Source organism: Peromyscus maniculatus, chromosome 15, assembly GCF_049852395.1.
Source record: "Peromyscus maniculatus bairdii isolate BWxNUB_F1_BW_parent chromosome 15, HU_Pman_BW_mat_3.1, whole genome shotgun sequence".
Classification (NCBI taxonomy): Eukaryota; Metazoa; Chordata; class Mammalia; order Rodentia; family Cricetidae; genus Peromyscus; species Peromyscus maniculatus.
The window spans coordinates 77,199,720-77,212,896 of record NC_134866.1 but is presented as its reverse complement, the minus strand read 5'-3'; the positions used below and the strand labels follow the sequence as shown (position 1 = coordinate 77,212,896).

The window sequence follows — 13,177 nt, the reverse complement described above, 5'->3', positions numbered from 1 at the left end:
AATCCACACTTTGTAGTCGGGAGGAGGAGAGCTGGTGGCCAATGTTTGTCCAACCGGTTTATTTTTCGAGACCCAGCCTATTGAGGAAGGCTTGTTCGAGAAGCCTTCTAGCCTACAAACACACAAACATCCTTCTGTTTGCCTTCAAAGAAAAGGGGACCAGCGCTGGATTTGCATGCGAATGAGGAGCCCCAGGAGGAGACATCCTTGCCCATCAAAGGCCTGGGTAGCCCGGCTTCCTTTGTTCCAGCACCTGCTTGCCAGCACAGCCTGGCGCCCCACACTCCTGGCTCACCCGTCCAAGGCCCACGGTCCAGTCCTGGGCCTATACCCAGCCTCTGCCCCGCACCAATCTGAGCCTATATCTTAAAGCCTCTTACTATCTCCCCGCAGGTCTGCTGAGTAAGTAAAACCTACTACACACCCTCAAATCTCATATAGGAGACTGAACCTGGTGGGATGCAATGGACAAGCAGGAGGCCCTCACTGCACCCGGCAAGATCAAAAGCGGGTTTGCGGTCTGCTGCCCTAGAAAGTGACCGGGGAGCCCAGCCCAGGCAAAGGAAAGACATAGCTGTGGTACCCTGCTTTCGGGGCACCTACGCACTCATTCTCAAAAGGGGAAAAAAAAAATCACACTGTTTTGCTTTTGGCTCTCTTTGCAATAACTTTCAAATCTAAAAGTCCGTTCTGTGCGTTCCTCAAGTCTACAGGCAAGCAAGCTGCTGTATCTATGCCTTTGGGTCCCGCCTGTGAATGCCTCTGTAAAGGGGCTCTTGGGGTGCAGAAGGTCTGGGGTCCGAGGTCTGCTCTCTTTTAAAGCTATGCTGGAGTATACAAGAAGCCTTTGCATATAAGATCTTCATTTACAATTTGCTATAGATTTGGTGGTACGGTTCGGTGTGAGTGTTTTTACTCTAACTTCTTTACTTTTCCCCACATAATCTCTTAGGGGGAAAAAACAAAACATAACTTTCATCTTGAGATATATATATATATATATATATATATATATATATATATATATGTCTTTTCCTTCCTCAGATGTGTGGAGGAAGGGACAAGCCATTAGAGTGACCAGCTGGGCACAGTACTGGCCTCTGGCCTATAATGCACATGTCATGAATTGGATAGGTTAAATCTGTAGGTCTTCAGATACCATAGTGTGGACACTTAGCCACATTTTAAAGAAACTGAATAAACAGATTCAATGTCCACTGAAAACCTGCTGACCCGAAGCATTCAAATTATGTGTTACGGATAAATCGGCTACAACCAGAGCTCACAGTACCATGTGTACTCATCAAGACTTGGCTTCTCTCAGAAACTGGATGTTGAATGTAATCAACAATGAAAGACTTAAAATTTGAAAAGGGATACCCCAAATCACCCAAATTGCTTATTTAGTTCAATAAACACCCAACGTGCTCTACCTTTAAATCTTTGAACCATATACTCTAGTATATAGATGACAAATTTCTTACTCTTAGGCTATTCATTTAACCTAAAATTTCAGTAAGTTTGCCTTTGCGCTCAGAACTCATTTGTGCGATTCCTGGACTCACATTTATCCTAAGTGCTAGAACATTCACATACAATTCATGTTATAAGTGCAAATATTTGCTTATCCGGGACTTTTAAACACTTTAAAGAGATAATCTGTGCATCTCTTTTGGCCGTTAAATTTTTAAACTAGAAACTGCCTCTGCTGTGTTACTTTCATTACTGTTTGAGCTTTTTTTTCTTTTCAACATTGTGCTGAAAAGTGAGCAGGAATTAACTCGGGAATCTCACAAATCAAAGCAAACACTCCTATTAAATTATCTTAGGGTGACTAAAACTTCAACGTTCAAAATGTCTTGTTGATCTTTAAGATGGGCACGGCTTAGACTTGGAAATATCTAGCAAAGGACCTGCTTTCATTTGCAGTCACTGAAACATAAATCCGATCTTCGATGGTTCTGACTTGGAAAGTTTAAATAAAAAACTATGGCATTGTGCTACCGTGGTTATGTTAGGCTTTCTTTGAAAGTAATATTTAAGTAGATTCTGTACTGAGTTTGGACTTATCTATAAGACATTTTTTTTCCTTAACAGAAAAAAAAAAACTAAGACAGGGACGATTCAGTCAATTACTTAGTTGGCTTTTCTTTGAAAATTAAGCATTTTATTTCTGAAAAAAAAAGTGTAAAAATCTTACATTAGAATAGTACAATAATAATTGCCAGTAAAATTTACAATACTCCTTGTAAAGAATACGCTGTAAGTACAAAATAAAAATTCCGCATGTCCATTATGATACAAAACACAGGTTAAAATAAGAAATGATAGATTTTGACTTGTTGCTTGTGTAAACATGTTAATCTTTTTTTTTTTCCTTTCCATGAAAAAGTACACCAAACAAGTGTGAGCAAATAAAGGCATTTCTTGGAGACCTTTACTAGTTTTGTATGAGCTTCATATAAACATTATTGATTTGTTTGTTTTGTTTTAACGCCTGGACCTGAGAATCTCTATACCTCAAAAAGGCTTAGTTTTGATGCTTTTGGTTGGTTTTTTTCTCAATTTGTCAAAAGTCAAAGAAGCCTCTAGTGCCAAAACGGGGCGACTCCCCCTAACACCCTCTTCCTTCCCACCCCAAGTCAGGATTGCAGCATTGGGCGATTTTTGCATAAATAGAGGGACCCGCTGAGCCAAACTGCGCGGCGCCCCAGCTGTCGCCCCAACACAGTCAGGTCCAGGAATCCGAAGCGCCGAAACTAGGGGCGCGAGGTCGCCGAGGGCCCGGAGGGGCGAACAAAACCAACCACCCCTCCGCCGAAAGGAGCCGGGAGTCCTACCTTCGCTTTCTCACGCGCGCTAACGGCGGCGTTTCTAACAATTGGAAATCCTAGCAGTAAAGTTCTCCACACTGGACAGCGCAGCCCCCTGGTGCAGAGTCCCCAGCGCGGCCGACGACGACACGGACGAGGCGGCGGCCGCAGCGGCGACCACGAGCGAGCGGGTGAGCGCGGCAGCCGGGCCCGCAGCCGCCTGCGCCGCGCAGCCTCCGCTCCCCGGTCCCGGTGCGGTCCCGCTAGCGGCCCCGGCCGAGGCTTGCACACCGGCGGCCGCGGGGCCCCGGCTGCGCCCGATGAGGCTCTCGATGGAGAAAGGCGAGCGTGCCAGCGCCACGGCGCCGCCGGGGCCTCCCGCCTTGACGGCAGCCGCCTGCAACGGGCCGGGCAGGGCGGCGCCCAGCGCGTGCGGCCGGTAGCCGAAGGCGGTCCGCGCCAGCTCGGCGGCCGCCCCGGGCGGCGGGGGCGGCGGGGGCGGCGGCGAGTGCGGGTGGAAGGCGGCGGCGGCCGCGGCGGCGGCGGCGGCGGCGAAGAGCGCGGAGGGCGGCGCGCAGGGCGGCAGCTGCAGGCCGTAGGCGCAGCCGTAGGCTCCGTAGCCGCAGGCGGCCGGCGGCGGCGGCGGCGGCGGCGGGAAGAGCGCGGCGCCCGGGTCTCCCGCGCCCCCCGCCGGCCCCGCGCCACGCAGCAGCAGCGCCTCGGCCGCGGCGTGGGGGGCGAGCAGCGGCTGGCGCTTGAAGCGCTTGCGGCGCCGCAGGAAGCTGCCGTTGTCGAACATGTCTGCGGACTCCGGGTCGAGCGTCCAGTAGTTGCCCTTGCCCGGGTTGCCCGGCTCGCGCGGGATCTTGACGAAGCAGTCGTTGAGCGACAGGTTGTGGCGGATGCTGTTCTGCCAGGCGGGGAACTTCTCCCGGTAGTAAGGGAACCGGCCGCTGATGAACTCGCAGATCTCGCTGAGCGTCAGGCGCTTCTTGGGGCTCTGCAGGATGGCCATGGTGATGAGCGCGATGTACGAGTAGGGCGGCTTCACCAGGGGGTTCTTGGCACCGCCGCCGCCTCCCGCGCCGCCCCCCGAGCTGCCTCCCGTTCCCGGGCCGCTGCAGCCTCCCGGGCCGGTCCCCGATGGGGGCGCAGGACCCGGAGGCGCGGGGGACGCGGCGGGCCGCGAGGTCAGCAGCAGGTCGTCGTCCTCCTCCTCCTCCTCCAGGTCCTCCAGCTCGTCCTCCCCGGCGTAAGAGCGCCGCCGCCGCTGGGCCGAGCCGGGCAACCGGGGCCCGCCGCCGCCTCCGCCGCCACCGCCGCCGCCGCCGCCGCCCTCGTCGTCATCGTCCTCCTCCTCGTCGTCGTCCTCGCCCTCCCCCACCACGTCGATGTCTGTCTCCTCGGCGAGGCCGGAGGCATCGGACATCTCCGTGCTCAGGGTCATAGCTGGGGCGGCGCGGCGGCGCGGCGGCGCATAGGGGCGCCGGGCTCCCGGCTCGCTCGGCTCCCCAGGCCGGCCCTGGGGCGGCGGGCTAGGAGCGGGGACGCCACGCTGGGACGCGCCGCTGCAGGAGGTGCCGGAACCGCGGCGGCGGAGCCCCGCGCGCCTGGACTTGGCGACTCCGGCTGCTGCGCGCGGTGTCTGCGCTCCCTCCCGGGGCTCCGAGTGCGTGCGCGGGGCTGTGCGAGCCTGACTTGACCTTCTCCTCCTCGGCGGTCCCTCTGGCCGGGTCAGCCGGGGAGGGGGTGGCGGGACCCCCGAGGGCCAGTCGGTGCCGGGCGCCCAGGAGGGCGAGGGGCGTGTGAGAATCTAGGAACCGAGCTCGGCGAGGCCAGGGCTGAGTCCAGAAGAGGGCGGACCTTGCCTGGGCTTATAGCAGAAGGGGGCCTGTCACATGGTGTTGCACGTCAGAGCGCGGCCCGGGGAAAAGGGAAAGAAAGGCGAGAGAATCGGCGTGCGGGAGGAGAAAGTTCACCCGCAGGAGGGGCAGCAGCGAGAGTTGGACACCGAACCCCGATATTTTTTTTTTTTTTTTTTTTTTGCCAAGGTCTCGGATATCCTGTATCACGCCCTAGCCAGCGGCCATCCGGACCTGGAGGCTGCACGAGTTCGAGCCCCCAGTCTGCTTCTCCGGATTTAGCCCTCAGCCCTAACATCAGAAGCGCTCCGGGGACACTTCGCTGGGTCCACTCGGTGGCCTATGGGATCCGTCCCGCTGGGGGACAACTACTCTGTGTGTGAGGTGGTCCCTGCAATACTGAGCGGGGGGAGCCTGGTGGGGCGTCCCAGCTCCCCTGGATTGGGCCAGCCTCTGCCTGTGGAATCTGATGAGAAATCTCCCCCCATTTTAAGCACGGTAATAATTGTTTATTGACCCTTTAACCCTTTCCCTTCGGTTCTTCTCCAAAGACGTTTGTTTTCCGCCATCTGTTAATAAAAATGCGGTTAGGCTGGCGTTTTAGTCGTTTATCTGCAATTGAATGCCCTAGAGACTTGACAGCTAAACTAAAGCCACTCTAATGAGAGAGGGTCGCACAGATTCCATGGGAATAGAGCAAGCAATGGTTGGATGAGGGAAAGAGATAGAAATTTTCAGTGAAAATTCAAACACACACACCTAGGAGCAACTAAAAAAAAAAAACTGTTACCATGTTAGAAAAAGGAGCGCTGTGTTTTTCAATAAAAGGTAGGTTCTGGCGAGCATTTCTCAGAACTCTCTAAACGCTGGAATTATAACACACATACAGTGCCGCTCAGGCCGGACTGGTGCTGGGAAAGAAAAGGCAAAGACGTTCCTTTGAGATCAACTTTTTAAAATTTTCAGAAAACACATTAAATATTTTTACCCTCTTTGAGAAAAGAAACGAATTTATTTATAAATATGGAGTTCAGCTCCACTCGATTCGTTTTTTTTTTTCTTCCAGGTGGCAAGCTAGTGGGAATAATTCAAACATGATTCTGTTTTAAGGACACCTGTGTTTATCACCAGCTAAATTAATTGTTTGGGCTGCTGGGAACTCCGAATGATTGTGTCGCTCGAATTCATTCTCACAGCCTGGCTTTCTGGCTGCTTGCATTTCCTGAGATGCTTTTATGTTAAAGAGGGAACTTGGCCTTAGAAGTTTAACTTTCTGATTAAAATGGCCATTTGCCAAGAACCGAGTAAAAATTCAATGGCTTTTTCGAGGAACAATCTCAGATACTCTTGTGTACGTCATTTTATCAACCAAGTACTTTTTTACTTCCTGAAACGACTTGTTCCAACTGGTATTCATCACAGAGTCTTACAAATAAACTCGTGCCCCATCGGGTGCTCTCCAATGGCGAACCACCGGTTCCACTTATAAATGGCCCGTAAAGTCTATTTGAGATCTTTGAAAGATCTACGAGAATGCCTCACGGTCCGAACGCGCTATTTTTCATTGCCTCTCGTTTGATGTATGGCTGGACCATCTAATTATTGTAATGGGCTCCGATTAACCTGCGCCAACATTAATCAACACTGTTAATCGGGCAGCAAGTGCCTTGTTGGTGCAGACAAGCGTCCTTACCAAGAGGTCCACTTTTTACATCGAACGTTTAAGTTTTGTGAGTACTCGGCCGTTATCTAAATAAACACCACGGTTTTCGCAGCAGTGCTGGGTGTTGCTGCGTGGCAACGTATTTGAAGATGAACTACAGGAAGATTTCTTCGCAAGGTATTAGTAACGTTAGAGGACTAAATTACAGCCGTGTTTCTGCTCAAGATTTTCATCGTCTTCAACTTGTCTGTCCTACAGGGTCCGGGAAATGAGAGTTCGCGTTCCGTTTGTCCCCAGAGGTTTAGTCAAAGGGCGCTCGCTTCCCTGGACGTGTTTGAAAAATGTGGCATTTCCATTCGGGGAAATGTGGAGATTTGCCAGAGATCAGAGCGCCACAACCCACTGGGATCGCCGTAGGACCGGAACAGAGATTTGGGTAAGCGTCACTAAAGCCCCACCTTTGAGCACTCCGCCTGTTTTGTTTGCTTTAGTTAAGGTACCCATTGCCCCGCGCCCCTTAGCTGTTCCGTCCTGAGATTCCCCAGTATGGAAGCCCAATTCTAGCCTTGTGCGTCCTCTTTACCAGAGGTGGGCAGAACAGCCACTCAGTTTCAAGTGAGATTCCTCCCTTCTCCAGGTCAAGAAAGTGGCTAGCTGTTGTCCTTGCTACGTGGGAGCGCGGCAGAGCTGCCCCCTGGTGGCGGTGTGGAGTCCTGCTGCCCCTCGGGTTGGCCTGGGCACTGTTTGAAGAAGCTACCTAGCTTCAAACAGGCAGAACAGAAAGTGTGGGGTGAGTGAGGCCTCAGGTCTACGAATCTCTCTCACCCCATCCTCTGAGGGGCAGGGACTGCGCCAGCACACAGCTGTTTGCTTGGGCTTTGGGTTTATCGGTTTTATCCCCCATAGGCTGTTTGGGTCAATGGGCTGAACCTCAGAGCTGAGGTCACAGGATTTGGCACCACATTGGGAAGGAGGCCCCTGCTGCAACTCTGTCTTTGCCACAGGCCTAGAGGATTCCTTTGAAGAGAAACCTGGCTCTGTCAACTCAGAAGGCAAGAATCGATATGTGCTGGCTAGTTTTATGTCAACTTGACTCAAGCTAGAGTCATTTTGGAAGAAGGAACCTCAATTGAGAAAACATTCCCTACCTGATGGGCCTGTGGACACAGCCTGTGCTGTGTTTTCCTCAGTGACTGGTGTGGGAGGGCCCAGCTCTCTGTGGGTGGAGCCCTGGGCCGGTGGTCCTGGGATCCATAAGTAATCAGGCTAAGCAAGCCAGGAGGAGCAAGCCAGTAAGCAGCACTCCTCCATGGCCTCTGCTTTTCAGTTCCTGCCCCAGTTTCCTGCCTCGAGTTCCCACCCTGACTTCCTACAAGGAGAGTCAGGGGTGTGGAACTGTAAGCTGAAATAAACCCTTTCCCTCCCAAGCTGCTTCTGGCCTTGTCTGGTGTTTTATCACAGCAGCAGAAAACCCAAGACTCCTTGATTTGTCTGTGAACCAGAATGTGCTCATTTCTTAAACTCTGGGGACGCCTGGGGCGGTGCCCCTCCTCCAAAGAATCATTCTGCAGTCCTGCCTTAAGAGAGTGCTGTGCACTCCAGAGTCCTGATGGTGGTCTTTAATCCCAGCACTAGGGAGGTGGAGTCAGGCAAGTCTTTGTGAGTTTGAGGCCTGCTCAATGGTCTACAGAGTACCAGGACAACCACGTCTGCATAGAGAAACCCTGCCTCAAAACAACAACAAAGATACTGTTTGGCGCCTTATGAGTAGCCAAGTAATAGGAAGCTCCTATCTGCAAAGTGAAGGCTTTCTCTTTCCCTCAGCCAAACGTGACGGAGGGGCACCTGAGTCTCTTCCAGGGGCGCTCCGGTTCCCTTCCTGTGGCTGCGTGGTCTTCATTCCTCCGTGTCAGAAGTCAAACCTTGGGCTCTCTCATTTGTTATTTGCTTGTTGTGGTCTTCGGGAGGGATAAAAGACGCGAAGAGTTTACTGTCCTGTTTTCAAAGTACTGTGCGAAGAGGCATTAGAGTCTGTGTTGCTAAGCAACCATCGCCCCCAAACCATTTCCAGAATGTTTTCATCACCGCAAACTGAAATCTGCACCCATGAAAAAATAACTCTCCGTTACCCCTACAGAGAGAGAGAGAGAGAGAGAGAGAGAGAGAGAGAGAGAGAGAGAGACCAGCCCTTGACAACCACTGTTCCACTTCCTGTGTGAACTGGGATACTCCAGATATATCACAGACGTGAAATGGTACACAGTCTGTGTCTGACTTATTCCATTCAGCCTAGTGTCCTCAAGGTTCATCCATGTGAGATGTGGTAGCATAGACCAGGATTGTTCTAAGGCTGTCGATATATACTGTACACATATACCACATATCCTGTTTATTCGTTCATCTGGTGATGGATTTTAGAGTCATTTCTCCCTTTTCTGTCCATGTCTCTAACCTTCACTCTGCTCTTTGTAACACTCTGCATGTCGCAGTCATCCAGTAAACTTTGTGGCCTATGCATTTCCCCCACATCCTTTTCACTCCTGAAATTCTCAAAGGAACCCCACTGTGCTAACAGTGCCCACTGCTGGCTTCTGCTTTATATACTTGGGAACACTCACCTTTGTGGATTTGAAAGCTTAACTTACTAACAGTTTTGAGACCTGGAGGCTCAGACTCTTCAAATCATCTTCAGTAAACGATATGTTTATAATCCCTCCGGATTCTTTCCCAGCAAACCCGAGAACATACCCATGACATCCCATTTTACACCTTCTTGCCTGCTCTATTGCTCAGGGGACCGGATGACTCTAACTTTTTCTCCTGGTCATCTGTGGCTTCTCCCTCTCCCTCACTGTCTATGGCATAACAGCATACTTAACACTAAGTGAATTCCAACCCATGGCAACCTCCCTGTGAGGGCTGAGCAAATGGTCTCTGGGAGCTGCTCCCTCTCAGACAGGAAGTGAGGGGGATGCCAGACCCATCCCCAACTGCTTCTTCAGGGTTGCATAGGATCTGAAAATATGTTCAAGGCAAGGCCAAGTTCCGCTGGTGAAGTGGTCAGTATCACCCATAAATAGGTGCCTTTCAACCTGGAAAATTCCATGGACACAATGCACTAAGCTGGTTTCTAAGGGAGGGCCTTTCTGGTGTGCTGGAGGTAGGGTGAGGTTTCTTTGCAGAGACTAGGTCTCAGTGGCCTCCAGGCCTCACTGAGTGGATCCTGCTTGCATAAGAGCTTTTTAAACAAGCATGAGCCGGACTCAGAAATCCTCAAGAATTCAGGATGTCAGCAAAGGTCTAAATCTGTGTTTTATAACAGTGAAATTATTTACACTGAGTCAGGAATTTTCAATTCCACAGTGAAGTCGGACTAGCCCCCTCCTGAACATACCACACAGGCGTGCTTGGTGCTTCAAGGTGACACTCATTTGCAATTTGTGCCCCAAAATCAGAAGTTCAGGTGCTATTTATTATTTAAAAAAAAATAGTTTTACTACATTTTTGTTTATTTTGTGTGCGGTCACACACATACGTGCGGGGGCATGATCATGCAATGGCATGCATGTGAAGGTCAGGGGTCAGCTTTCAGGGGGTCTGTCAGTCCTGGGGAATGAATTCAGGTCTCCTGGCATGGTGCAGGTGCCTTTACCCACTGGCCCATCATTCTGGCGATCACATGTTATTTTCATCACGTGTGTAGTTAGTTGCAAAGCCCGAGGGCTGCCTTTAAGACAAACCTTTCCAGAAAACATAACTACAGCTCCGTTATCATGTGGCATCTCATCACATTCTTCAATATGTCAGTTTCCTGGAAGCAGACTGAGTATGTTTAGTTCTCACATAAAAAGGAATTGAGAAATGAGATTACAGGTTGGCTCCATGTAGTTGTCCTCCGACCTCAGGGCACCTGAACATGTGTGTGCGCCCATAATAACAAATAATTTTTTTTAGGTGACAGGCTGAGTAACTCTTTTCTACAATCCTTGGGACCAGGAGTTTTTCATATTTCTATTTTTTTTCACATTTTAGAATACTTGCATATGCTAGAGAAAGTATCTTGAGGCTCGGAGCCAAGTTTAAACACAAAAATCTGTCTGTGTTTCCCATGCACCTCTGCAGCTGGAAGGTGGCCTTACACAGTCTTCTTAGTTTGCTTGTGTTTTGACTGTGACCTGCCGCAAGAGGTCAGGTGTGGAATTTTCCATCTGCTGCGGCAAGTGAGTGGTCCAATGTGGTTCAGATGTTGGAGCATTTCAGACTTTATATTTCTGGATTTAGAAAACTTGGCCTGTTCTATGTCTAGAAAGAGTGGATTTATTTATTTTCCATGTATAGTTCACCCAGAGGCTGTGAAGAGAAATCTCTCTCCTTGGGAAGGACAAGGCTTTTTAAAGTGATTTAGGGGTTTCGTTTGTCTGCAAGACATACTGAAAATGAAAAGGATGCTTATGAGATCATAATAAAGCCTTCATGAAATTAGATAATAGATCGGTGATAGATGAAGGAATAGGACGTATTTAGCATCTTTCAGCCTCACGATAACCTCTACGTCCACCCTCCAGACAGCACTTCGATTGACACTACGCTCCCTCACAAAGCGGGAGGTTGGTTGCAGTCAAGCACAAGCATGAACCCGCCTCAGAAAGGAATCTCAATGTCCTCCACTAGAAGTGTACCGAGCACCTCAGCGGGATCTCTCTCAGAGCGGGAAAGAGCTGGAAAAAGACCTGGACCCAAAGTTTACAGAGAACTCCACGTAAATACTAGAGTTGTGAAAAATAGGGGGAAAAGGAAACTCTAGGAAGCAGAACTTCACACAGGAAGAGGAGTGTGGTGGGGACTTCAACTTCCTGTGCAGGTAGACAGGGGTGCAAACCTTTTAGGAAACAACTTGGCAATGCAGGGCTTGGATCTCAGCATCCAGTTCCTTTGACCCATTTATTCTAGAATTTTGTCACAAATTATCAGAATGATTAGCATCTGGATGTTTGAAGGTTAATTGCACTGATTTTTTTTTTAAGGAGCAAAAAATTGGAAACAATGGGATGAGTAGCATAACACATGGATTGAGTTTGAAGGTAGTTTGAAAAACTCTCCCCCAAAATAACAGTCGGAGACAAAATTCCAGCTCATGAAATTAATTTAGTGAGTTTGGCCAATATTGAAAGTTCAAGAACAGAGCAGAGTGGGACAGGAAAAAATAGAGTAAAGTGAAAAGGGGTAAACAGAATAGAAACTATCTCCAGGTGTCATGCTAAGAACTGTGCCACACTGTTGTGCTCTTCAGTGTTCCGTGGAAAGGCCTGGCCAGGAAAAGCTGAGAAACCGAAATAAATGCAGAAAGCAGCAGAGACTGCAGTCTTTGGAGCTGGTGGGTTTGTCCGTGTATGTTGTGACCCTTCCAGAGAGGAACCAATACAAAGCAACAGTTTCAAAATTGACTTTGGTCGTTTGAGAAACGGATCTGGAGCTAGTAACACGATGCGGAGTTAAATGACTTGACCTTTGCTAGAGGGAAGGTCTTCCCATTCACTCGACAGATACACTGTGCACCTTGAGGCAGGTTCTGGACACTGGGGATACATCGGAAAAGAAAGAGGGAGTCTTCTCAGGACACCAGAAAAAAATAAATAAGTGACGAATGAATGGATGAATGAATGAATGAATGAATAATATACTCTGTTAAAGATAATAATTGTGATGGAGTAAAAGTACAAGGGGTGGAGAAAGAGAAGTCGCGCTCCAGCTTTTAAAAGCAAAGACTGAATTCATGATATCAGGGAAGGAGAAATCCAGGCAGAAGGAGGAATTAGGCCTCAAGGTAGGTGCATGCCTGTCATATCCCCAAAGGGCAGCAAGCCATAGTATGGTGGGCAAGAGCAGGGGCAGGGGCAGGATTTTACAGGACTGTGGAAGCTGAGGACTAAGGGCCGTGGGATGAGAGGATGGTGTGAGGTCTTGGAGGTTCTCTAAGGCTTTAAATTTCACTCTGAGGGACATAGGGACTGGACCTCACTGAGTTTCAATCCCTAAATCATGGAAAGAATCCTCCTGGCTGCTCTGTTAAATCTGTTCATTTTGGTCAGAGGGAGAGAGGGAAGGCCTGAAGGATGACAGCAGTGATGGTGAGGCCTGGTGGTGGCTTACGTCGGGGACCTGAACCCACAGCGGTGGTTCTCAACCTGTGGGTCACGACCCCTTGTATCAGACATCTTGCATGTCGGATATTTACATTACAATTCATAACAGTGGCAAAATTACAGTTCTGAAGTAGCAACGAAATAATTTCATGGTTGGGGGTCACCACACCATGAGGAACTGTATGAAAGGGTCTCACCATTATGAGGGTTGAGAACCACTGCCCCAGCAGCTTTCCTAGTTGAGAAATGATTACATTCTGGATGTAATCTGAAGAAGTTCGTGAGACGTCCTGATGTGCTAGATATAAGCAGGGCCACCAACATATCTTACCTTCTTACGTCTACTTCTTTTATCAATACATAAGTTTTGATGTTTCTCCCAAACTGTCTTCAACTTTTATTCATTCTGTGTCCTGCGTCTCGATGAGACAATCCACCTGCAGTCATTTTATGACCTGGCAGTGAATTACCTGTTGTTAAAAAATAACCCTACGCATTGCAGGGTTATGGCGTCTGCCTGGACCACATGCCGACACTTCGAGTGTTCTGACCGCTTAACTCATGGCTCTCTCTACTACCTCATCATATCTGTGCTTCTCCGCTTGCTCTTAAGAATGGGTGAAGACATCAGGTCGCCATTCTTGTTCTCTCAGTCCATAAACATCCATTTTGCTTCCAAATCCTTCCAGTTCTCTC

The 13,177-nt window shown here is 49.6% G+C and overlaps 1 protein-coding gene across 1 annotated transcript; it reads right to left on the bottom strand.

Moving 5' to 3' along the window:
• Nucleotides 1–2,353: 2,353 nt before the first annotated feature.
• On the bottom strand, nucleotides 2,354–4,647 carry Foxd1 (forkhead box D1). The gene has a single exon (XM_076552107.1). It carries the CDS (start codon nucleotides 4,258–4,260, stop codon nucleotides 2,875–2,877), a length of 1,386 nt encoding a protein of 461 aa, XP_076408222.1. The 5' UTR covers nucleotides 4,261–4,647; the 3' UTR covers nucleotides 2,354–2,874.
• Nucleotides 4,648–13,177: the final 8,530 nt, after the last annotated feature.

What these genes read in the sequence shown, in the direction of transcription:
- Foxd1 (XM_076552107.1), bottom strand. Translation starts at nt 4,260, where the DNA reads ATGACCCTGAGCACGGAGATGTCCGATGCCTCCGGCCTCGCCGAGGAG.